This window comes from Podarcis cretensis, assembly GCF_951804945.1.
Source record: "Podarcis cretensis genome assembly, chromosome: 6".
Taxonomy (NCBI): Eukaryota; Metazoa; Chordata; class Lepidosauria; order Squamata; family Lacertidae; genus Podarcis; species Podarcis cretensis.
The window spans coordinates 32,572,308-32,598,150 of record NC_137175.1 but is presented as its reverse complement, the minus strand read 5'-3'; the positions used below and the strand labels follow the sequence as shown (position 1 = coordinate 32,598,150).

Below are 25,843 nucleotides of genomic sequence, written 5' to 3'. Positions count from 1 at the left end.
GAACCATCAAATAACGGAGGAGTGTCAACTGTGTCCTGAGATTTGAATCAGACACAGAAGATTGGGCTGGTGGAGTCTGGCCAAGGTGTGTAGATTAGATGGGATGGCAACACTATCATTTTTCTGTGGAATACTGCTGAAAATAAGTCATAGTGACAAGTCTTGGGCCTAGCTACAAATTACAGTGATACCTTGGATTCTTGTTTGTGTGACAGCACTGACATCTTGTGGACTGTGTAGATAATGCACTGGGTATGATGGTTACCCTGTGAGGTCAAACTTTTCAAGAGCTATGAAGCTGTTGCTTTGTGGGTACTTCCACATGGAACCCCTCTGCTGATTTCTTTCCCTTCTCATTCCACCTTTGTCAGAATACAGGGTAGCGTGGCATCATCTCCACCTTTCCAATTTTTTTGTTTTTACACCTATGGTATTCCATCCGCATCAGTAGGTGGTGCATATCTGAAAGTGCCTATCTTGTTCTTGGTGATTCTTGCCCACTATTACACCTCACTGAGCATGCACAGAAAGTATGAAGCAGGGTCTGATTTTTGTAATTGTCCAGCCACAGGAAATGTTTGACATACAGTTGTACAATTGCCCATACATTTCGTAGTACATCTCTCTTGCTGCACCTGCAGAGTTGGGTTTTTTTTAATAACAACTGGATGGGACTTGCACCTTGCCAACAAGCCCAGCTTATGCACAGCAGAATTGCCATCTCTTTCTCCTTCCTTTCAAAGTAAAAGCAACAGATGTGGCTGTTCTGGAAATAAAATGGTTCAGATGTGCCAAACTGGAACCAGGCAGAAGTGGCTATAGAGCTCACCTCAATAAATGCCATATGATGTGTCAGAAACTACATTCAAAAATGTAATAGCTTTGCTCTGAAACAGCCGCATCTTCAGAGTTTTCGCATTTATACTGGACTTAACAGTAATACTTAGATTCTTCCAGGGAGAAACTGCTTTAACAAGGGTGGCAGGGTAGGGGGCAGATGGACTGGAATGCATACAATTCAAGCACACTGTCATGTAGATCTCCCCACCCCAGATGTGTGCTCGGGGACACTACAAATATGCGGTAAATAGGAATCCTCTGTGTCTTTTTGCTATATTTTTCTTGGAATATGCAGTGTCATACATTATTGGTACTATGTCATGCATCTCTTCCATCTCCCCACCCTTATCTTGCACTGAAGAGTTCTTGCATTACAAGAAAAAGTGGACGGTAGCAGCAGCTCCATATCTCTTGCAGCATCTAGTTCTGCCTTCAATGAAAAATAATCCTAGAATTTTCTATATCTTGTCTAACAACCCTTCAGCTAGACGCTGTTACAGAGGAGGTTTATTTCTTCAGAACAGGATAATGGGACGGGACTGTCTTTATCTCAGCTGAAGGACCTTTCTGCTGAGCTTACAGTGGAGAGAGTGGCAGAAGCTATTCAGGACCTGCGGCAAGAACTCTGGCAGACTCGCCTAGAACGGGTAATTGTTTCACTTTCTTAAAAATAAATAAATCATAGCACTGTCCTTTCTTGGCATCCAAGCTTAAAAGGATATAGTAAACTTTTGAAACATAAATACATTTCCCATGGATTAAAATAAAAAGCATGTAGTTTCAGCCTTATTATTAATCCTCCATGTGGTGCCTAGTATACATTAAGTCAGCCTTGGTCAATCTGGTGCTCTCCAGACGTTTTGGTTACAACTCCCATCAGTCTCAACCAGCTGATGGTTGTCATCCAAAACATATGGAAAACACTAGGTTACCCAAGCTGCACTAAGCACTATAGTAATAATTATCAAGATGTACCATTGTATTGAATTTACTTTTTCACTTGTTGCTTAATATAATAATATATGCCATATCTGTTCTCTGTCATACTAATGGTTCTATGTGGCTCACTAGGAATGGAGAACATAGGAAGCTGTCATATGCTGAGTCAGACCATAAGTCTATCCAGTTCAGTATTGTCTACATTGACTATCAGGAGCTATCCAGGGTTTCAGATGGAGAAAATTCCAAGTTCAACACAGCTTTTTACTGCTGACTTGGCCCTAAGATGCTACTGGGGGCCAAACTATATAATACACAGTTTTATATAATACACAGTTTTATGTAAATTTCCCCAGATGCTTTTTATATTTAATTTTTTAAGAAAAGTAGTTGGTAGACCCTGTAGCCTAGAGTAGAGATTTGGTGGGTGGGGAGGTAGAACAGTGTTTTTCTTAGTAGGCAGTTTTCATCTCAAAATTTCTTCTCACAGGAGAAAAAGATTTTGGAATCTCTACCTTTTCCTGCAAAAGGAAAAGTGGTTCAAATGGGGCAATTTTTGAGATAAAAACTAGTTGGTGAAGAAAAGGTTTACAGTATACTTTATACAGAATTCTGTGTGACATATAGTTTGGCCCTGAAAAGGGGGTTTTGTTCATAGTCTTTGGGGGTTCCTGGTCTTTCTCCTTGTTTTACTGTGCTCTTCTTTGGACATGCATATCTTTCCGCAGGGCCTACAAGACAGAGCTGCTCCACCAGGCCTTTGGCCCAGGGCACAGCCTGACTCCCTCCTTTGGCAATCTTCACAGAACTCTAGCCCAATGGTTGCCATCAATTTGATTTGAATTAATTTTATAATGGAATGATTTTAGAATGTTGTATTATTTTATTGTTGTTAGCTGCCCTGAGCCCGGCTTTGGCTGGGGAGGGCGGGATATAAATATATTATTATTATTATTATTATTATTATTATTATTATTATTATTATACCCCTTGCTTTTCTTGCAGGATGAGATGAGAAAGAATTCAGAAAAGCTGAAGCAAGACCTCAGTGAAAAGGAAGCAGAAAGAGACCGCGTCAGTGCCAAAGCCGAAGAGCTTCAAAAGTGGCTAGATCAAAGCCAAGAAGGTATAGACTCCTCATTTTCACTATGGTGCCTCAGAAGTGTCATAAATCTCCCAGAAGTAGAGATGTCTGCTCAAAAAGTGGAAGCTGGGGGAAATCCACAATATGAAAAACATTAGATGTCAATAAAATGTGCTGTGTCATGCATAGCAGGGGTTGGAGACAAAAAGATACCCTTTTTATGCAGAAAGTTTTGGGTGAAATATAGGAAGGAATAAAGGGAGGTATCTAGCAGCTGTGGGACATTAAGTTTTCCAGACCAGACATCTACAGTGTTTTTTTTAGAGAAATGGTTCCAAAATAGTTTCCCTTGCAGGGGGCGGGGTCACTGTTCAAAATAGCTGCAGCTTGTTATGGTTTTTTTGTCTAGTTATGCCATTTCTATCCCACACTTCATTGCCAGGTGCTTTCAGGGTAAAAAGCAAAAAGCAGGTGCACACAATAAAGTTGAACCAATAAAATATTAACCAGCATTCAAAGTATTCAAGTATGCTCACTTAAATCTATTCATTGTCATATAAGAATATGTAAGTCTCAAAATAATGACCTCTATCTTCACTAGAAGTCTGGAGGAAGAGGTAGATCTTTCACTGGTGCCAAAAACAAAAAAATTACTTTTCTTCTTACATTCTGCATTTCAGAAAAAAATGTGAAAGAAGGCAGACGAGGCTCCCTAGAGTCTGCCTTGAAGGCAGAGGTCATTGCTTTCAAAGAAGAGAATGTGACTTTGCATGGGAAGGTGACTGCTTTGGAGAAGACTCTTGAGAGTACAGAGAAGCAAAGAAAGGATGTAATGGTAAGGCTAGCAGGTGGTCTGCAGAGGTCCAGTTATGAAATTGGACAGGCTCATGAATATCTGATGGGGAGTGTTACTGTTCTTGATGTGAGACAGCATCTATTAGGGATTTACTTTCCTTCTCTTACAGCTTTTGCAGAGCCATGCCCACTGAACCTACAGCATCCTCTACTTTTTGATAATGCTATACTTATCTCCCACAGCCTGTTTAATGCTTCCAGCTAATTCTTTTGCATTTAACTGCAGGGACTGAACAGTTTTTGATAAGCGACTATCACTAACACAAATGAAGAAAACCCGGAAGAAATAATAATAAAAATAATAAAATTCAGTGAAGTGTCATAGTGCTGTAGTCTTCTATTATTCAGAGTCTGATTTTTAATTAGTGTCTTATGATAAATCAAATAGTTGTTTGCTCCTTGTGTTATTCTGTTATGGCTTAAAGATTCTCTCCATCTGGAAGAAATATTGCATGCCCTCTTGTGAACATTTCAGAAAGTTATTCTCAAATAACTTGTCTATTATGTGAAGTGATGCCACTTCAGCAGACATTTGGTTAAAAAGAGAGGTAATCAGTTCGGTTTTTATGTAAAGCTTATGTTGAAAACCATCCTATTTCCTGTTAATATATTTAGTTAATAATAAAAGCAGGGTGGTTCATCTAACATCATGGCCAGCTTAGCACTCTGCATAAAGAAAGCAAAGAGCTGAAGTTTGCTTCTGCATTTTGAGTAATTATATTTCTGTTTCAGAATGAACGAGACATGCTACAAATGGCCAAGGAAAAGCTGACATGGGAACTGGATCTTCTTCGGGAATCTGTCACAGCCTCTGAAATTCGAGCAAATGCCATGGAGAAGATGAATCAATCCCTAGAACAAGAGCTTCAGGCAACTCTCTCCACTCTCAAAATTAAACAGGAGGAAGCAGAGACTCAACAAAAGAGATTTATGACTTTGCAGCAAGATGCAGAAGTGCGAAAAGGTTTGCAAGAAAATCTGGATTGCCTAACTGTTACTCTAGGAAAAAGAGATGAAGAAATAAGATCCCTACTACAACAAAACAGAGAACTGGAGAGGCACAGGGAAGTGCAAAAATCTGCTGTGGAACATCTCACTAAAGATCTAGAAAAGAGAGAGCGAGAAATTGAATCTCAAAACAAACAGATTAAAGACTTGGGAAAGCAGAATAAAACACAGGAGGCTGCTCTAGAGAGACTGAATATAGATCTAGAAGAGACACTCCAGAATGTGAAATCTCAACAGGACAAGATCCAAATACTAGAAGACCTGTTACAAAACCAAAGCACTATAATGGAAAGCCTGAATTTGAATCTGGAGCAAAAAGTAAATGAAATGAAAATCATGGAGGAAAAAATCCGTATTGCTGAAGAGAATGAGTCAGCACAAATTGGTGCTCTGCTGAAAGAGTTGGGTGACTTGAAAATAAGGTTGAGTGAGAAAGATTGGGAACTCGCATCTCAAAAGCAGCTACTTCAGGAACGGGAAGAACAGGGGGGGAAGCGGGAAAAGTCTCTTCACACCAGCCTAGAACACATGAAGGCCATTCTCAGGAACAAAGAAAGGGAGGTAGAATCCCAGAGGGGACAGATAACAAGATTCCAGCAGTGCGAGGCTCAGCGTGAGAACCATCTCCATGAACTGCAAGAGAAAGTAAAACAGATGACATTCATGTTGACCCAGAAAGATCAAGAGCTTGAGTCACAAAAGCAGCAGATAAAAGAGCTGGAAGGAGAAATGGAAACAGAACTAAAGGCTCTTCGTGAACTTTTGGGTAAGACGGAGGCATCCTTGAAGGAAAAGAACACGGAGTTGGTGTTTCAAATGAAACATGAAGAAGAACTGAAAAGGCAGTTAGGAGTTCTGCTTGGAGATGTCCAGCACAGTGCAGCAGTATTAAAGGAGAGAGATGGTAGTGCAGAGTTTCAGAAAGAGCAAATGCAACAGCTGAAGCAAAAAGAGCTGCAAGAAATAACTATTGATATGTTGGAGCAACTCAGGGTATTGCTGAAGGAGAGAATGCGAGAAATTGAGTCCCTGAAAGAGCAGCAAGAAGAACACAAGGAGGAGAAAGAAAGGCTTGTGAGAGAAATGCAGACAAATCTTGAATTAGCAGAGCATGCTCAGAGAAATGGTGAGAGGCAACTGGAGTCCTTCAAGGAGGAGAATTGCCAGCTTAAGCAACAAGCGCAAAAAGCAGCAGCACACACTAAATCTCTATTGGAGAAACTGGAGTTGAACAGATCTTCTCTTCAAGACAGAGACAAGGAGATAGAATCTTTACAAGGGCACATAAAGGAACTCTTGAGGCAGAAAGAACTGGAACAGAAAAGTACAGCAAGCCTAAAGCAGGAGCTAGATAAAATGAAGCAATTAATGTCAGAAAAGGAAGATGAGCTTCACAAGCAGGCTGAGCAAATTAGCACATACCAGGTTAAAGTAGACGTTACTCTTGCAGAATTACAGGTATGCCAGAATCGGGCAAGTCATCTGGAGGAAGTAATCAAACAGAGAGAAGAATGTGAGAGAGGCCACCAAAAGCTTCAGCACCAACACAAGCAGTTAAAAGAGGATGAAAAAGAAGACTTTTTAGAAGAAGGGGAGAAAGAAAAGAGAACTCAAGATGAGAGAGTGCAAAGGCTAATGAAAGATGAGATGAAGCAACTTCTTGAGAACATACAGCATCTTCAACATGCACTGAAGAAAAAAGATGAGGAAGCTGAGTGGCAGAGAGAGAATGTTAAGCAGCTGGAAGAGAGAGTTAGAGTTAAAGAGAAGGAATTGTTAACCTGCAGAGAACAGCTGAAGGAAATTGTTTCTGCTCTGAAATTGGAAGAGAAGGGAGACTGTAATTTACAGAGCTATATCCAAAAAATTCTTATGTGGAAGGAAGAGGAGGCAGCCAAGAACAAGTCTCTTCAGGAAAAGGACCAGCAGTTGCAACAGCAAAATGAAAAAATTCAACACTTGGAAGATGAGAAAAGAGTAAAGAGACAGGAATTTGATCGTCTGACCACTATTCTGAAACAGACAGAAAGTGAACAGATAGAATGGAGAGAGAGAGCACAGAAGCTGGGTTTGTCCCTGGCCCAGAGTGAAGAGGCCTTGAGAGCCCTGAGAGAAGAAATGGCTATTGTACAGAGCATGGTTTCGGAAAGGGATAAGGACAGGCTTCATCTTCAAGTAAGGATTTCAGTGGTGGTATTTAAAAACCCTGCAAGTTGATCTGTTATAACAAAGGGGATTGGACAAATTCATGGAGGATAAGGCTGTGAATGACTACAGTGGTGCCTCGCAAGACGAAATTAATTCATTCCGCGAGTTTTTTTGTCTTGCGATTTTTTTTGTCTTGCGAAGCACGGACTTTGGAAAAGCTTCAAAAAGCACCAAAGTCTTCAAAAACCTCAAAAAAGGCTACCACACCGCGTGCTTTGAGTTGCTCCTCGAAGTGAATGCACGGTTTTAAGAAAAAGGAAACAAACTTGCAAGACGTTTTCGTCTTGCGAAGCAAGCCCATAGGGAAATCCGTCTTACGAAGCAACTCAAAAAACGAAAAACCCTTTCGTTTTGCGAGTTTTTCGTCTTCCGAGGCATTCATCTTGCGAGGTACCACTGTACTAGAATGATGGCTATGTCCTAGCTCCACTAATGGAGGCAGCACATCCCTGAATAGCAGGAAATCACCAGTAGAGAGGGTATAGTTGCACTTGTGTCCTGTTTGTGAACTTCCCACAGACATCTGTTTGGCTGCTATGACAGAATGCTGGACTAGATGAACCTTGGGCCTCATTCAGCATGGCTCTTCTTACACACTCTATAAAAATAAAGTAAGATTATATGTCGTGCTAAGGTTGTATCTGTCCTTCAGTTCATTTTGTACTTTGTAGCAGGAGACTGTCTTGGCTAGATAGCATTATAAAAATGGGATTTTAGTGAGGTACCTCTGTGTTGCTCTCCAGATTTTGCTGGACTACAACTCCCATCAGGCCTAGTGGCCACGGGTGATGGGAGTTGTAGTCCAGCAACAATGGGTGGGCACCACCTTAGTTACCCCTGCTCTGGGGTGTAATTAGCAGGACGTGAGTAACTCATAAGATGAAGTAGGAGAGTGAAAGAACCCAAGTAGCTGTGGGTTGAACCCTGACAGACACATCCGCATTTAGATATAGTTCACTTGTGCATAACACTCTAGGGACACAGTAATAATGTGTTTAAAAAGTCTGTGTAACTACTTAGATAAGTGAGTAATATGGTTTGTTCCACAGGAGCAGTTAGATACAGCTTCCAGAGCTCTGGAGGAAGAGAAACTAGTTACTAAAGCTCTGGCAAGAGATGCAAGTCTGCTACCCAGAGAAAATGACATGCCAGAAGTAAGGCAAAAGGAGGCTGGAAAGGTAAGATAAAGGAACAGGTGGGAAGGATACCAAAATAGAGAAGAACACTTGAATTCTGATGTAGAAGGGGGAGTTGTTGAGTTCCCCAATTTATGGCACATGTCTAGTTTAAGGGGCTAATTGCCTGATTCTAAAATTTCCAGTAACAACAGTGCTGAGACAAGCAGGTTCTTTCCAAAAGAAGGAAAAGACTCTGCCCTATCCATGGAGAAAAGTGTCTGTTCTGCATATACTGTATATCAATTCCAGTATTCTTTATGGTCCCTTCTTTACCCCACCCTGTTTTCTTCATCATGCAGGCTGTGAGAAAAGAGGGAGAGCTGACATGGATAGCTGAAAGGAGACTCTTATGCAAACGCCTGCAGCTTCTGCAGCAAGCTGTTGCCAGGCTGGAGAATGATAAACATGGCCTAAAGCAGCACAATATGCAGCTTAGAGGTGCGCTGGAGCAGGTGAGATTACAAAAAGAAGAATCAGACTTAGTTCATGTGCCTCCTCCCCATTTCCCAGTGAAATTTAAACCTACCTTATCACTCATTGCCCACCCCTTAAGATACTGTAACAGTGCCTGCTCCTGATTTTTCCAGTGCAGACTTATACTGCTTTACTGATTTAATGGGCCGGTGATCTTTTTGTTCTTTTCTCTCATACTCTGTCTTCAGAGATTCAGTGCTTTCTAGAATACCAATGCAACCTAGCCTGCTCAGCTCCTGTGCTTGGGGTCATCCATTTTCACAACCTTCTTCTGCTTTGTCCTGATGATCATTGTCATAATCTCTTTTGTGAATGCCCTTGCCTGCTTTTTCTCTTGTCTTCAGGTAGAACGTGAACGTAGGAGACTGAAAAGAAGTCATGGAGACCTTTCTCTGAGCTCTGGACTCTCCCAGGCTGATTCTGGCACTCAGAAGGTTCCATCTCTAGCAAAGGTCTGAATACTTGCATACTCTTAAAACCCATCCATTATTTTTGTCCTGTAATATATTTTTTTCTGGATATTAGCATGCTGGTCTCTAAACTCTTTTTCAGTGCTATTGTTGTCTTCAGTTGTCCTTGGATAAATGGGAGAAAAAAATAAATTTCCTCTTTAGTACTTTTCTCCCATGTTGTAGGCATCTTGAAAATAAGCAAGTGGCTGAATCTTGTCACTTTTCTCTCTCTAGGAAGAAATTCAGGTTCTCCATAAGCAACTGGAAGAGTTACAAAAGCAGGTGAGCAGTTCATTTCTGTAGCACCCTGAGGCTTTCAGAATGGTGTGCCTCTTTCTCTACCTTTTCTTCCGTTTTGCATCTCCACTGTAGATGAGCCCCTATAGTAGAGATGGCTAACCTGTAGCATCTGCCCCTACAAGCCGTCCTTTAAAAGTAATAATAATTGGAGCTAACGGAGATTCATTGAAGCATTTTACCATCAGTGGCATCTGGACAAATCTTTTAAGGGAGAGAGGATGTATGCTTCCTCCCCACCTTAATCTGCTGAAAACTTAGTCCCTCCTTTAACATAGCTGTTTATTGCCGATCATGTCACTTTGCTCTTGTTCTTGTATAAAATGTTTACTTACATAGCTTACTATGCAAACATTGAAAAATGTTAGAAATGATTAATAATAATAAACCTGGATGATAAAAAATGGGACTGAAGGTGTTCCTTGCTGAGATGCAAAACTGTTGAAAGCAAGATACTCAGAATCAAACTATCCAGTAGTTCCTGATACTATCTTTTTCTTTTTTAGGTTTCTGTTCTACAAAAGCAGCTGTCACTGGAGCGGAAGCAGAAGCAGGATTATGTTGACTGCTGTGCCAAAACAAGCCAGGAGCTTTCCTGCCTACACCAAGAGCTCTCTGATTCTTTAGCTGCTGTGGCTAAGGAGCCCGAGGCTGCTGTCCTGGAACTGGAGACTCGCAAGTTGGATGAAACCCTGAACCACAGCTTGGCAATAGGCTGGGATGGTTTCTTTTCTGGAAAACAACCAATAAACTCAACACCCAAAACAGTCCAGAAGACCTCAAGATAGCATGAAGGAAATGGCAGGAGTCAGAAGCTCTGCAGAAGTGCCTCCATCAGAACAATCTGGAAAGACTCTTTCATCAACATGAACTTCAACCCATATTGAACTGCATATAATCATTAATATGCAGGGGGCTTCACCTCACTCAACTAGGCCTGGACTCTAGGACCCATGCTGGCAATTTGTCTGTTCATTGTTTGGAGTCAATCATGTTAAAACAAGCTGTGAAATAACAAGAATAGCTGGTGGGCTGCAAAATAAGTAGCTGAAGATATGTATTGTGGAGATTGTGTCATAGAACAGAACTCTGAGCTAAGGATGAGAATCAAACAAAAAAAGAGAACTGAATTTCTGGTGGGGAGAGTAGAAGTGAATTGCTGAAATTGAGTCCTGAGGGAGATGGGAGTTCACTAAAAAAAGTTCCAGCCAGATTTTACATAGAAGTCAGGTCAGAACTGTATGTTGGGGAGGGATTCTAACCAAAGCAGCATTATCTGAATTCCTTAATAATTTTATTGGGTAATGAGATTTTTTTCAGAATTGATGTCTTACCCTGTTCTCAATGCAGCAGCTCATTGTAAAATATCGTTAAAGTTGTTCAATATTTTTGTACTAAATATTTTCTTACTATTTATAAATATATTCACTTTAACTTTTTTAACTCAAATCCCTTTCCACATTAAATATGTCTACTTTACTTGATCACTTCAGTTCCTATCATGTTTGTTTCTGTTTGTTAGGAAGCTGTACTTCCTATGCTGATTTTAGCCCTTAATGTCAGTATAAGGGTATAAGCTTGTGCTGCTGGACCTGCAACTGCAAAAAGAAACACACTCATACCTCTGAAATAAGTATGTGCCTGTCTCATACACTTCTTTTTTGAGATTTTCCCTCAGATCCTGTCACTGGTTGTTTTTGTAATGCACAGTGTCCTTTCTTCACAGCTTCATCAGCATGGCAAGAACTCCTAGGTAAGCTGAGTTAAAATTGCACTCTTATTTTATGTGAAACTTCTCTTTTTAAGTTTGCAAATTCCAGTAACTGCCCATGATCCCCATTTTGCTGGCTGGGAGAGCAGAGTTTGGTAGAAAGTTGCTTTTACAGTCTATTTTCGGGTTACACAGTCTGAAGCCAGGTACCATATCATCTGAAACATACTCCTGTTTATCTATAAAAAATTAACTTGCCCTATATCAAATTGATCTCAGGCTAGGGTTCATTTAAGACAAGTAATCCATCAAGAAAGAGATAATTTCTCCAATGTATTGTTTTATCTTAAATACAGGGTGACTAGTTCCTCTAGCACAGGGGTGGGGAACCTTTACAGTATTCTCCTGTAGTTGTCCTGGTACCACTTTTCCTACTCAGGCAAGAAAGAGAAAAACAGAACTGGATATCACCAGCATGTTTAATGAGAGGTGCAGGCTAAAGCTGGTCTGGGTGTCCAGCCAAAAACCTCTCCTACAAAATGTTCGGGTTGCCAACAAAAGTAGTCTTCTTCAATTGATCCCCCAAAGCCCTTTCCATTCCGCAGAATGCAGAATATATACACACACCCCTCGCAAAATCACTGCATTCATTCCTCTCTACATGGAAACAAGCCCCTTTCTTTCAATGGGACTTCCATTTTCAGTTGTCTCTTTAGGATTGCGGTTCACAACCCGAGTTGGGGTGAGGGGAGAGGAAAAACCCCCGTTGCTACTTTTAAATTCCTTGATGAGGAGGGAAATACGCTGTCCGGCCAGGGCTGCACTAAAAATCCTAACCGTCTAAAAAAAGCGGGACCGCATGTCTTAGGGGGGGGGGTTGTATGGCATCCCACTCATCTCTATCGTGGCTGCCATAGCAACGGGGGGCGGAGCGGCAGAGCCCCCAACCGGAAGCAGGTTGTTTTTCCGGGTCACGGGGAGGGGGGTGGGAGTGCCCGTCATGGAGTCGCTCGGGAGGCTGAAGCGGTTCGATGCGTTTCCCAAGACGCTGGAGGATTTTCGGGTTAAGACCTGCGGCGGGGCGCTCGGTGAGAGGCGTCGCTTGCGGGGCGGGGGGGGGGGGGGGCGGCCTAAATTGTGCTCTGGCGAGGAGCGCCTTCCTTGCGGCGAGAGCGGTCTTGCGGCTCGCGGGATTTAGACGCGACTTCACTCACGATGTGCTGCTTTCATTTGCGTGTCCCGTGTGCGAGTCTGTTACGTGCAGGCGCGTGTTCGCGTGTTCAGGGGACGGGCTTGGTTCTCACGTGATGTTTCATCCCTTTAGCGACTTGCAGCTGAGCTTTCCTTCCCGGAAAGCCTCTCGTGGTTGAGATGTGGCCCTTCTGTCTACGGTGTTTTTAATCCGCGCCGGTTTACTCGCACGTGTAAGTCTCCTCGATGGCAGCGGCAGCAGCATCAGGAAGGCTGGGCATGGGGGTGCGAATGAACCTGCTCTGGAAGAGATGCAAAACATATAGGAAGCGGCGTCCTTTTGCTATACTGCTCCGAGCGGCATAGCAGGTGTGTGGTCGGTTTGGTTGTTGTGCAGAGCCTCTTCATGATCAGGCAGGAGTGGGAAGAGGACTAATTCTCAAGAGATGCCCTTAGTCAACTCAAGACAGCGACTGGTTTAAAGAGATTTTAGTATTTAATCAGGAAATGTCTTGGGTAACACTCCTTCAGTTTAGTAAACTTACTCTCCAGCAGATGTCTTTTGCTAGCCTGGCTTGTTAAGAGTCTCCAATATTTCCATGCTGGCTGCAGAGGATGGGAATCTCCCGTTTTTGTGTGCCCATTATGAAGACGCAAGATACTAGTCTCTTAGCAACTAGTTAGAAATCTATCAAGTGTGCTGGCAGAGGAAGAAAAGAGCTTAAGGGAACCATCTTCCCTTTCTGCTCATCCAACATAAAAACCAAGCAGAGAAATCCATTGCTTCTCTACTAGCCCACTATGCTCTCCCCCTACCGCACTTTTTCTTATTAATAAAACCTTAGTTCTGTAAACACCTACAGGGAAAGGAGTAAGAGGGTAAATCAAACCCCTAGCAAGTCTTGATGGAGCAGTATAGCTACCATTGCTACCACAGTACCACAGCTTGTGCTGGGGAAGCCCCTTTCCTGTTCAGTGGTACCTCGAGTTAAGAACTTAATATGTTCTGGAGGTCCGTTCTTAAGCTGAAACTGTTCTTAACCTGAAGCACCACTTTAGCTAATGGAGCCTTGTGCTGCCGGAGCACAATTTCTGTTCTCATCCTGAAGCAAAGTTCTTAACCCGAGGTACTATTTCTGGGTTAGCAGAGTCTGTAACCTGAAGCGTCTGTAACCTGAAGCATATGTAACCTGAGGTAGCACTGTATTATCTCTTGTGGCAGCAAGGCTAGCTCAGAATCCAGTTGGTCTTTTGCCAGCCTAGTTTCAGCCCTCGAATGCTCTGTTTCATGGGTTTCCCCATGGCTACTACCTTCAATAATATCCATCTGCCATTTGAGGTGGAGTCATAGATAGAGTCAGGCAGGCTGGGTAGAGGGACAGTTGGCCCTATTCACACTCCTATTCAACACTGCAGATTGAGGAGTTGGATTACTCTCTAAACTCCACTGGACAGTATGGGGCTAACTTCTGAGTAAATATGCATAGGATTTCCCTGCAAGGCTGGATTTTCCATCTATTTTTGCTATTTTCCTGGTAGATACCAACACTGAACTAGCGTAGTTTATATTTATAAATAAGCACATGGGAAGCTTTATACAACACTTTTTGTAGTATTTCTTTGCATGTTCATATGGCTATACCAGGGGTTTTCAGCCAGTGTGCCATGGTGCCGTGGGTTGCCTCGAATGGTGGTCAGGGGTGTTGCAGGCAACACTGGCCTCTGCCCTTCTTTCCTTCCCTCCCTCCTCTGATGCCCTCTCACGTCTTTGCCTCCCCAAGGCTTACACAGCTGTTTGTTGCAGCAGCCCTGGCTTCAAGCTCCCCAGGCAAATTGTGCCTCTGGAGAGGAGAGGAGAAGAGGCTGAGGGAACACTCCAGAAAGGCGGGTGAGGTTGACATAACTGGGATCCTAAGTCCCACAGGGGTGCTACAGAAAGGATGTAGTTGGGTCAAGGGAGCCGTGGACTTGAAAAGGTTGAAAACCTCTGTGCTATACTATTCAGAAAAGCCTATTGCATGTATCTTCCTTTATAAGAAAGTTACTGTATTTTTCGCTCTATAGGACACACTTTTCCCCCTCCAAAAATGAAGGGGAAATGTGTGTGCATCCTATGGAGCGAATGCAGGCTTTTGCTGAAGCCTGGAGAGCGAGAGGGGTCTGTGCGCTCCAGGCTTCAGGAAGCTATCCGCAAGCCTTGGGAGCCCAGCAGGAACTCCCACCGGGCTCCCAAGGCTTGCGGATAGCAGCCTGTTCTGGTGGCTGGGGGGGGGGGATAAGAATTTTTTTCTTTATTTCCCCCCCCCAAAAAAAATCTAGGTGCGCCCTATGGGCCAGTGCGCCCTATAGAGCGAAAAATACGGTAATGCCCTATAGATGAGGGTAAATAACTCATAAGACCTAGTATACCTTTGACTTAAATTAAACTGTTGGATTAGCACCCATCTTCTAATAGTAACAGAACTGGAACCCTTGCCTGGCACCTTCACTCCATATCTTTAAACACCAAGTGAAAACATTTCTCTTTAAACAGGCCTTGGGCTAATTAACATTCTATGTCCCTTTAAATGTGTTAGGGGTGTTATTGGTTTGCGTTTGCTTTTGTTTTATTATTTATTTTGTGTTCTTATTCATTTTTGTTGTTGTAAACCACCCTGGGATCTTCAGACTAAGGGCAGTATACAAATTGAATAAATAAGAACAATAACAATAGTGAAGCCGCAACTTCCAACCAAAGGACAAAATACTTACTGTGTATTTTTTAAAAAATCCACCCCTGTTTAGTATGTAATCAGTTTGTTCCAGGAAACAATGCCTAAGCCAACAACCTGCTTGCTGTGCTTTCTAGCGGCTTTCTACTTACTGCACAGTAGATTATTTTTGGAGATAACCTTGGGGCTTATTTGCCAAGTGTTGTATTCTAATTGGTGCTTGTTTTGAGAGCACACCTCTTTTACTGAACACAGGAAACAAGGAAGTAGGATTTTCTTCCTACTATTTTTTACTTTGGAGTAATTCCAGTTCCTTGGAAGTAGTTAAGCAGGAAAAGAATTAAAACTGATTCTACCAAGATGCTTCATTCTGTTCTTAATGGTTTTTGTTTTATTGTATTCATATTATTGTACACTGCCCTGATATTTTATGAGAGGGCAGTATACAAATACTTTTACAAATACATAAAGAGAAGAGATTTTTAGTGGGTGGATTGAAGACGTAATGACCACTAAAGTAGAAAGTGATCACTTAATCTAACTTAGGCCACTCAAGTACATATCTGTTAAGGCTGGGTGATATCTGGTTTTCAGCATCATGATCTATCAACAGCTAAATATAGCTGTCTGAAAAGTATCTCGGCTGCGTCTTCCTCCCCACCTTTCTGGGCTGGAGAAGAGTGCAGCATTTTGCAAAGGGTTCAGGGATATTTTTCAGCATGCTGAACAATTCATGTGGGGGTGCTGACCAGGTCTGTTGAGCCTTGCAATCAAACTAAATGTACTGAGAGTGTACCTGCAAAAGAACACATGCAGAGCTCTCTTGTTTGCTGTGTGTTTCATGGAAAAATTAGAGGTGATGGGCATCAGATTTTTGAGAAAGCTTATCTGACTGTTAATCTTCATGAGTTCATTATTTAGAAGATATCAGATCAGTTCCTGCTATCTCCAGGAAAAGACCCATTTGGAACCCAGGAGAGCCACTGTCATTCAGTAAAGACAATATCAAGCTAGAGGAACCAATAGTGTGACTTGGTATAAGTCAGCTTCCTATGTTCCCTAAAATATTGATAAGATCATGTGTAGTAGAAGTTGCAAGATATGACAATATGTTACTTGTGTTTTCCTTTTTCTCTCTCTGCAGTAACTGTAGTCAGTGGACTTGTCATGCTCTTACTGTTCTTCTCGGAGCTCCAGTACTATCTCACAAAGGAGGTAAATAAGTCTGTTTTTCTCATCCCCTGTGCACACACTCCCAAATACAGATTTTGCTTTGTCTTTGTTTTTTTATGCTAGAGATTTCGATAATTGTGGATAGTGTGCTAGACTAAGGCTGAAGCGATCCAGCCATGATGCTCATGGAGTTATTTGGAACATAGGAAGCTGCTTTCTACCAAGTCAGGTCATTGATGGGCCAGCCACCATCTTTTAGCCAAAGTTACTTACCTCACAAAATGGTTGGGAAGATAAAGGGGAATCCAGCAAAGTCATTGGGTGAGCAGAGCAGCTTCCACTCACGCAGTGGAAGTTCACCTTCCCTCCTCCCCCTGCATCCGTGCCATCTGCTCCAGAGGGTTTAGCGGCTTTTAGCGATCAGCTGTTAAGCAGCTTATCAGCGGATCAGCTGATAAGCGGCTTAACGGCTTAGGAAAAGGGGGGGAAAGGGAAAAAAACCCGCAGGAACTCGCAAGACATTTTCGTCTTGCGAAGCAAGCCCATAGGGAAATTCGTTTTGCGAAGCGCCTCCAAAACGGAAAACCCTTTCGTCTAGCGGGTTTTCCGTCTTGTGAGGCGTTCGTCTTGGGGGGCACCACTGTACTGTTATTCTTTTTTCCACTCTGAAGGCATCCTACCAATGATCATTGTGCCTCAAGGGGTTTTTTTCTTTCTTCACTACATACAGTTTCAGAAAGAGGAGCAAGACAGAGATCTAGCCCATGTTCTGGGATTTGGTCATGATTATGCCTTAAACTAAAGTCTATAATTCTGTTAGCCTGGTTATTCTAATTCTTATTCATGTCGACCTCTGACACTGTTTCTCTTAACGTTCCTGGAAATTTCCCTCCCTTTTTAGTTCGCTGAATGTGGAATGCTTATAAACAAACATTTACAAATCTGAACAGATGAAAATAAAACTGATTTATTTTTTATTTTTATTCTTTTTGCAATTAGGTGACTTTTCATTTTCTTCATTTTTAGATTCACCCAGAATTATATGTTGACAAATCAAGGGGAGACAAACTACGGATAAACATAGATGTTTCCTTTCCACATATGCCATGTGCTTGTGAGTATCTTCTTTAACACTTGGCTTTTAATTATATGAAACCATGACAATATGGTATGGCTTGGCATCTCATAGCACATTATATAACTTACATGAACTTCATTGGAGTTGGTCATAAACGTCTTTACAGAGAAAATGAGTGAGAGACCAGGGATTCAACCTGGTCCCTTACACAGAATGCCATTTTCTGTTCCTCTAGTGCAGGCTTCCTCAGACTCGGCCCTCCAAATGTTTTTGGCCTACAACTCCCAAGATCCCTAGCTAGCAGGACCAGTGGTCAGGGGTGATAGGAATTATAGTCTCAAAACGTCTGGAGGGCTGAGGTTGAGGAAGCCTGCTCTAGTGAATTATTGTCCCTTCCCTGTGCCCAGCTAATGTGGATATAAGGGGTCTACATTGCTGTTTTTCGATGCTTAGTCCTCTCATCAAATCCTCTTCAGTGAATTGGCCTAATTCTTAGAAAGGTCCTCTCAGAAAACCTTTATATTTTGTACCATTTGATATTTGATAGCTCAGTGGGTATATCACAGTGGTGGGGGACTTCGGCCCACAGGCCTGATTAGGCTTACCTGGCCTCCTCATTTGGCCTGCAAGGCCATTTTGGCCAAGCAATGCCCACTTGCCATCGCTTATGGTATCAGGTGTGGTGCAAGGAAAGTTGTGGCTGAACTGAAGAGAGGTTTGCAGGCACTGACAATCAGCTGATTGACGGTGTCAGTAAAGCCCTGTGAAGAGTGCTTTGCAAGTGCTGCTGATTAGCAGTGCCTGCTGTGCACGATATAATTTCAAACGATGTGGCTTGACAGGTGATTGGCAGGTGGGTGTCTCCCCGCACTTGTAGCCCTTGGCTCTTGGAAGTGGGGGAGAGAAGGATGTGGCTTTTCTCCCAGAGCCAGATCCGCAACTCTGGTTTATCATAAAGTAAAGGAATCATCTGATGTCTCAAGAAATCTGCCTTCGCTTGTCCATTGTTGTTTTTCAGATTTGAGCATTGATGCAATGGACGTAGCTGGAGAGCAACAGCTAGACGTTGAACACAACCTCTACAAGCAGCGCTTGGATAAAGATGGCAAGCATGTGACTCCAGAGGCAGAAAGACATGGTAGAATACACTGCTCCCCCCGTGTGGGAACAGTATTGCAGACAAGATGCTAATACTGTGGCATCTGATTTAAAGGCAGCTAAAGTGACAAGCTCTTGTCCACTGTAGGGCCAGACATTTGCTGCTTCTCATGGAGGTGCACCACTGTTAACAATGGTTGGGTGTGCTTTAGATTGATAGTTCCATGCTGGGAATCTGGGGGTTGCTAGTACAAGGACCTTGTCTGTCTTTGTTTCAGAGTTGGGAAAAGAAGAGGAGATACTGTTTGATCCAAACTCTTTAGACCCTGATCGATGTGAAAGTTGTTACGGGGCAGAATCTGAGGACATCAGGTATGCCTTAATTCCCTCGCTATTACCTAGAGGCAAAGAGATGGAGTTGGGAGGGAGCTGCATAATCACAGCATTTCCTGAACCTTCTAGGAAGGAGTGAGCTCCAGATTGCTTTTAGTCAAACACCATGTGCTCTACTATTCTGCTTACTCTGGAGGTCAGGTTGAGGATGATACTGGTTTCCTCATAGGATAAATAGGCAATGCGTAGATTTCATTAACCTTCTGTCTTTCAGATAACAACGGGCCGGCTGCATTTAATATTTATTTTAAATTGTTGTAACCTGTCCTGGGATCTTAGGTTGAAGGGTGGGTAAAGAATTAAAATAAATACAAAATCATCATAAGATGATGATGGTGATTTGTTATTATTATTCTATGTACATAGCTCTGCAATGGTTCAGGTTGCCTGTTTCACCGATTAGAAAGGTCCTACAGGTTGCTTCTGTGAGTGAAGCCATAGAATGATGAAGAGGTTACCACTTGTCTGTCAGCCATGTGCTAGTAATCTGGGAACAGCTCAGCATGCTGCATCTGAGATAGGGAGATACATTTTTCCACATTATTTTACTTATGGAAAGACCTATAGGGCACATCTTTTTGTGTCCCTGCTGGTGGCTATTTCTTGCTCAGCAACCTTCGCCCTCTCCCAGCTGTGAGTTTTCTGAAGCTCCGTAAAGCACACAGGAAGCAACTGGCAGGGTTTACACAGCTTAGTCCATTTCAGATGGAAATATAGACTTTTATGAAGAACGCCATTTTCTTACTATGTGGTTCATAGGTGACCATTTTTGCTGATTTACAATGCTTATTCTTTTTCACAGATGCTGTAATACTTGTGACGATGTGAGAGAAGCATACAGGCGGCGTGGCTGGGCTTTCAAGAATCCAGACACAATAGAACAATGCAAGAGAGAAGGGTTTAGCCAGAAAATGCAGGAGCAGAAAAATGAGGGCTGCAAAGTATATGGCTTCTTAGAAGTCAACAAAGTAAGTGAGTCAATTTTTATCACCTTACTCCAAAAGGTATATTGAAATCCCAGTGACACAAGTGACCAAGTAGCAGGGGAAACTAGAAAAATGGGATCCACACTCTGGTGTTGCCATAGTTTGAGTGTCAGTCTCTAGATTTTTGCAGGCATGCATATTACTGTTGAGCAACATACAAGATAGATATCACGTAGAATAGAAATTAATATAGTGATTAGCAAAAGTTCACTGACAGTTTTAGAGCCAGAACGTAAACTCTTTATTTAACCCCATGGAGAATACAGGTTGCATGTGAAGTATGCTTTTATACGCTTTGGTCTACCACAAGTTGTTGGCAGCTTAAATCTTTACTGTACTTTGTTTAATCTTACAAAGAGTAATGCCAGTGTCTCCCTCTAAGCTCTCTTCCAGATTCCTTATAAGTTAGATAGTTCCTAATGAAACTGCTTATTCCTTCAGCATTTGGCACTAGCTTCTCTCCTGTAACTAACACCTCTGTAGCAGGAAGTGACTTTTTCGGACCAAATTTACATATGTAGACTACTAAATACTAGGTTGTATCGCTAAATGATAGCTTGTACCACTTCAGACTTCTGGGTGAAGGGTACTTCATTTCTGAATATAAAAGGGTGAGGACCACCCAACATACACAATAGGGAGACCAGGCTAGAATCTTTTCTTTGATTTGTGATAGTATTCAGACCAGTTTTATTCATCATATGAGGGGGGATGGATCTAGCCCTGTTTGCTTTCTTCTGTGCTAATCTACTTTCAAATAGTGTGGTTTTGATGGAGGGAAAGATTCAAAAATGTGGTTCACCATAATATTTTTACTTAATATTACATATATTTGGCAAAGATTGAGATGGTGCCATAAAAACATTACTTCCAATCCAAAGGACCTGATTAGTTTATGAACATGTGAGCTGATTTACTTCCATGAAGGAAATGTATGTGAAGTCCAAAAGCAGTAAGCCTGGAATGGGGAAAGGGAGCTACTTCTGATGAGAGGGGCTGTTTTCCCCCCAAAGGCTTCCATGAGTCCAGAGTATGTGGTGATGCATAGTTTGGGCTGTATCTGTTCAAGTTGAGTATTCTTATATCTTCAAAGGTCAGTGTAGCAAGCAATCTGCATTTGCAGTTTGGAGGAGGGGTTCAAAGCCTTGGATATCATTTTGGTATCTTTCTCAATTTGGTGTCTTTTGACTTTAAAATATCAACTGTATGTTGATATAATAATTCTCATAATAAAGACTGACTGTTTTCAATTTGCAGAGAAAGGCAATAAGATTTGTACATTGCTGTGCTTTGGACATTAGCAGCTTCTGCTTGGATCTAGTTTGGGTGAAAGTGTATTGAAATACAGTATATATGTTAAACACTTCACCTTCACATTCCTTTTTAAGTTTTACAGCTTCACTTTTAAAAGTTGTTACAATCTTCTATGGAGAGCAGGGCAGTTTAATAAAATGTAGCTGTCTTTTACAGGTAGCTGGCAATTTTCACTTTGCACCAGGAAAAAGCTTTCAGCAATCTCATGTTCATGGTAAAGTAGTTTGCATTCTTCTGAGTGGGTTTTTTGTAATGTTCCCTTTTTACTAAATATCAGGAAATAATTGTAACTCATGCACTAAAGTAGGTATATAGAATATACTGTTAAGGAGGAACTTTCTGAAGGGATGTTCTGAGAAGTATGTTGGAAAACTGTGATGTTTCTATTCACATGAGGAAAAAAAGTTGTAACATTAGATCCTTTGAGGCAGTGCCTTTCTTCTATAAATGGGTTTTTATCAATAGCCACTTCTGTCCTGGCAGTGGTAAGACTAGCATTTCAAAGCAGTTCAAATCCTGTTAATAATCTGCTTCCTTATATACAGGGTTATTTGACAACATAAATGTTTTAAGTAATGAAATTTAAAATATTGTTATCCTCAGAGCCACGCCGCTCAGAGTGGCTTACAAAATTAAACAAAAAATAAGCACAAGTATACTTACCACGCACAGCACACATTATATTTCAAATCAAATAAATAGGATATTTTAAGACCAAGATTGAAGTTGCATGCAGTAGTTTGAAGCATCAAACTTTTAAAGCATACATTTTATGGCAGGCTGTAGCATAGTTCTGTGAGCATGCTGAGCTTATTCCATTGAAATTCGGCTTGAATGTGCACTTCCAGTATGTTAAGATTTTGATACAAATGTTAGACTAGATCGACTAACACAATTCAGGGAAAAAGTGCTTTGGCGTCTGCAGCTTTTTCAAAATTCAGAATGCACATAATGCATGTATGTGATAGTGAATATACTGTCTGCAATCACTGTCTGAAGGTTTCCTCTTCAATTTTGTACTGCATATTCTCCATTTCTGGTTTTCACTCTTGCAACATAGAAATGGTTCCTGCCAAAGTTTCTGTGTGACAGTGCTATAGAACAGTGGAGTGTGGGGAACCTTTGGCCTGGCACGGATCCCAATTTTAGACTGTAAAACTGTTTTCCTCAGAACACGTCCACCTGCGTTATGTGATCTCAGGTGTGGGCAGGTAGAAATGTGGCTGGATCAGCTGCAGAACTGAGTTTCCAGAGAGAACTCAATTGTGCAGCCAATCCCTGCAAGAAACATCTTTGCCAGCCCTGTGATTGGCACTTGGGAAGCACCAAGCACAAGCTTTGCAAAGCACTTTATGCAGTGCTATCCAAAGGACCAACTGCTACCTAGTTGTCTGGTACTTGCCAAGTGCTGAGCACAGGGCTAGCAAAGCCTATTGCACTGCACTTTCCAGTTGCCCAACAACCCTTTGACTTTCAGACACCTGTGAAATGCTGCGCAATAAACTTTGACAGGTGGGTGGGACAACCCAACTGTAAATTGTCTGACATAATAATGGTAGTCCCGCCTACTTGTCAGAGTTGGCCGGGGGGGGGGGGTGACAGATAAGGCACTGGCCCACTGGGCCAAAATGATTCCCCACCTCTACTATAGAATATTACTCCTTATTGCTTCTGTTAACTTGTTGAATGTTTTCTGCTCTAGCCCTTAATCAAAGGAAGATGAGCTTTATTATTTTCTGTTCCTCCCTCTCCTCTCAAATGGGAACTTTGTCAGGGAATTTCCCCTTCTCCTTTTCTGTCTTGACATCTTAGTCTTTTACCAAAAGTTTCACAAATGGCACTTTATTACTGATGAGTTCTTATACATCTGACACGAAAAATCTCTGCTGCTAAAAGGAAGTCAGTGTTGAAATTCTCATCTTTTTCTGGAAGCGTGTTTTAGATATCCTGCCAGTAGTTTAAGATCAACATGATTGTGTTTCTTTTGCAAACCATCCAGCTTCTTTCTCCTGTTTGTGTGGAAGAGTAGTCTAGTCCAAAACAGCATAACATGGGATACAATAAAAAAAATTGATTTTGAACAACTGTGCTCTTGCCTTCATGTTCCCCTTAAACCATAGCCTGTGCTAGAGGAAGCTTGAAAAAAAAAAGAGTATCTAATGTTGAGAGGCTGCTTCTTTTGCATTAACGTATATTATCTCTGCTTTAGATCCTTCTGGAACAGTTGAGAGCAACCACCACTTACTGATAATACTGATTTGTTTAGTTAAATTTTAATTGTAGCTTCATAGGGTTTGGACTCTTCTTTTCAGAATATGAGCATTGCTCTACAGCTAATATTTTATCAGCTGAACTACATAGGTCAACCAACTGTCATTTAAAAAAACTATTAATCTTTTATCTTTTTTAAGTTGGGAAAATATGAAGGTATAAAGAATTATGAGCCAAAGCATTCTGCTTCTTTTCTGTGCACTGTCTTTTTAATTTTTCCTGTAATAATTGATTCAGTTTAAACATGATTACACTGGTCCAAGCTCGTCACTTCCCTGCATAAACCTTGTTCTACCTGTTTCAGTTGCATGAGCTCCCTTCTGAAGGGAATAGGTTTCAGAGTCTAGCAATCCGCATGACCTCAGTTGTAGTTCATGGGGCTGATCTTTGCTTTTCAGCATCTCCACCATCTGTTAAGGATAATGGATGCCGTAATTCTGGTCCGTTATTAGGCTGTTAAATATCACTTATATCAGATGGAACTTCTGTAGCTGAAGTTTGTGAAGGACTGTAGCCATGTGCATTAACCCTTGTGGCTGTAGAGAGAAGATGTACAGCATAGGTGTTTTCCAGTGATTAGGGTACAGAGGTTGTGCATGGTCTCAGCTCCCTGGCTCACAGTCTCATCACCCCAAATAGTTGATCCTTTGCTTATTACTGTTTCTTTGCACTACTAGCTGACAAAATCAGTCATGGAAGAAATATGAGTTGTTAGGGAGGTTTAACCAAATTCTGATGTGGATGATTTGCATCACTTATTCCGGCTGCTCAGTGGTGTATGTGGTGAAGGACTTGAGATTTCTCCCAAATATGTGATACTAGGACAGCTAAAGCCATGCCCATTTTTCTTTCACAGTTGAGAGGCAGTTGGCCAGAGGCAAAATAATTCCTTGGTAGAATTCCTGTGCTGTAAGTGTCAAGATCCAACTTGCTAATTGTGTTGCTTGTGAAGGGCCTTTGCCAGTGCAAAATGTTTCACTATGCACAGAAGCATTGGCCGGGCAAAAGATGGAGATTGGTTGAGATTTATTTGAAACTAGTGATCAGTGCCAATTCATAACATTTTCCATCCTCTAATCTTTGCTTACAAGACTGAGCAATATAGACGTCTGTGTTCCACAAGGCCATTCTTACCTCAGCCCCTAAAAGACCTAGAGCAGGGACAGCTTAGCCTTGGGAGGGCTGTATAAACACATGCATTCAGATCATCATATAGCATGCTGGTTTCCTCTGTGGGCTTGTAGTTGGTGCCCTGCAGCATCTGAATGGGCAGCCAATGCTGTATCTTTAGGAAGCAACACAGTGTTCCTTTTTAGTCCTCAGGCCACAGGTATATGTGAAGGTTCACATGCGCGATTCAGTGCTGCTTTGTGTCCCTTCACAAATTGCTCCAAGCCCAGAGTTTTGTTGGCGGAGTAGCCAGTGCCTCCTGAAAGCCAAACTAATGTCAAGTATTGCCTTTGTTTTTACATCCTTGCTTTTCAGTATGGAGCTCTGAATGTTTCTCTCTTTCTTTTCTTAACCCTGCTCATTTTTGCAGTTCACGCTGTTGAGAGTAAGTGTTGCTGACTTATTTTCTTTACTATTTCTGTGCTGTCTGTAATTAAACCAGTTAATTTCTCCAATTCCACCTTGGTGCTCCCTAAAGATTTGACAGAATTAAAGTATCAGTAGACACTGCATGTTTTCAGTCAAGGAACTGCAAATGCTTTTCACATGGCTTTAGGTGGTCTCTTTTGTATAAAAAATGTCAGGTCATTTCCATTCTTATCTTCAAAATAATGTTCGTTGAACATATGGAAGAGAGTGCAGGATTAAGCCCTCTGCCCAGCCAATTGGATCTCACAGCATGTTAGGAAAAAAGAGGACAGCATATAATAGTTTAAAAAGTCAGAAACAAAATTTAGCTTAGCTTTATATTGCACTCATCTTAATACTGAATGAAATGTCTCCATACCCTGTAAAGGCATTGTGCCTAGACAGGGGAAACCTAATGCGTTCAAGGACCTTGGGACGTATATCAGGCTATACATGTTCAGCCAAGCACAGAAGCCCCTTGGAGACTTTCTTCCGCAACTGGGGGGTGGAGCAGGTTTGTGGTGCAGGGTACATTGAAGGCAGGGCCAGTGCAATTTGCCCCAAGGGCTATATCTGTGTTGCCGTAATGCTTGAACAGCACATTTCTTTCTTCCCATTAAAGTGTGAATGTGCCTTCTGAAACTGAAAATACATATTTTACTTTAGTTTGCAAATGCGAAGACCTAGGCAGACTGACTGGTTTGGGAAGCTTTGCAGACAATTGAAGGCAGCTTCACACATTTAAAAAATGCAAACCTAAAGACCTTGCATGGCATATTTAAAAAAGAAATGGACAAACTTGTGTTTTTCAGCTAAACCTCTGATAGGAATACATACTCCAGACAGCAGGGATTGGTCTTAGCCGCCACATCTACACACAGTAGAACATGCATATAGACACAGATACCCCTTAGTTGTAAGCCTGAGAGTGGAACATCTAGTATCTCTGTCCTAAATTCTCAAAATGTTAGTAGCTTCATTCCAGTTGGATCTGACACTTACTG

At 41.8% G+C, this 25,843-nt stretch overlaps 2 protein-coding genes across 12 annotated transcripts in view; both read left to right on the top strand.

Annotated features, from left to right (window-relative positions):
* The window catches only part of CEP250 (centrosomal protein 250), a 138,703-nt gene extending 127,884 nt beyond the window's left edge, over nt 1-10,819 (top strand). For 7 of the 9 annotated variants that reach the window (XM_079978705.1, XM_079978706.1, XM_079978708.1 and 4 more), the window contains 9 exons: nt 1,360-1,487; nt 2,785-2,905; nt 3,544-3,698; nt 4,451-6,901; nt 7,984-8,112; nt 8,412-8,564; nt 8,931-9,038; nt 9,273-9,320; nt 9,842-10,819. In XM_079978705.1, the coding sequence (XP_079834831.1) occupies nt 1,360-1,487; nt 2,785-2,905; nt 3,544-3,698; nt 4,451-6,901; nt 7,984-8,112; nt 8,412-8,564; nt 8,931-9,038; nt 9,273-9,320; nt 9,842-10,123 (3,575 nt within the window). In that variant the 3' untranslated portion in view covers nt 10,124-10,819. The other 2 variants (XM_079978707.1, XM_079978713.1) reach the window with 2 other exon arrangements.
* Nucleotides 10,820-12,003: 1,184 nt separating this feature from the next.
* The window catches only part of ERGIC3 (ERGIC and golgi 3), an 18,935-nt gene continuing 5,095 nt past the window's right edge, over nt 12,004-25,843 (top strand). Inside the window, exons 1-8 of one of the 3 annotated variants that reach the window (XM_079979747.1) lie at nt 12,004-12,134; nt 16,093-16,163; nt 17,148-17,235; nt 18,218-18,304; nt 18,576-18,669; nt 19,493-19,658; nt 21,147-21,204; nt 24,802-24,816. In XM_079979747.1, the coding sequence (XP_079835873.1) occupies nt 12,047-12,134; nt 16,093-16,163; nt 17,148-17,235; nt 18,218-18,304; nt 18,576-18,669; nt 19,493-19,658; nt 21,147-21,204; nt 24,802-24,816 (667 nt within the window). In that variant the 5' untranslated portion in view covers nt 12,004-12,046. Of the gene's footprint in view, nt 12,135-16,092; nt 16,164-17,147; nt 17,236-18,217; nt 18,338-18,575; nt 18,670-19,492; nt 19,659-21,146; nt 21,205-24,801; nt 24,817-25,843 lie in introns of all 3 variants that reach the window. The other 2 variants (XM_079979745.1, XM_079979746.1) reach the window with 2 other exon arrangements.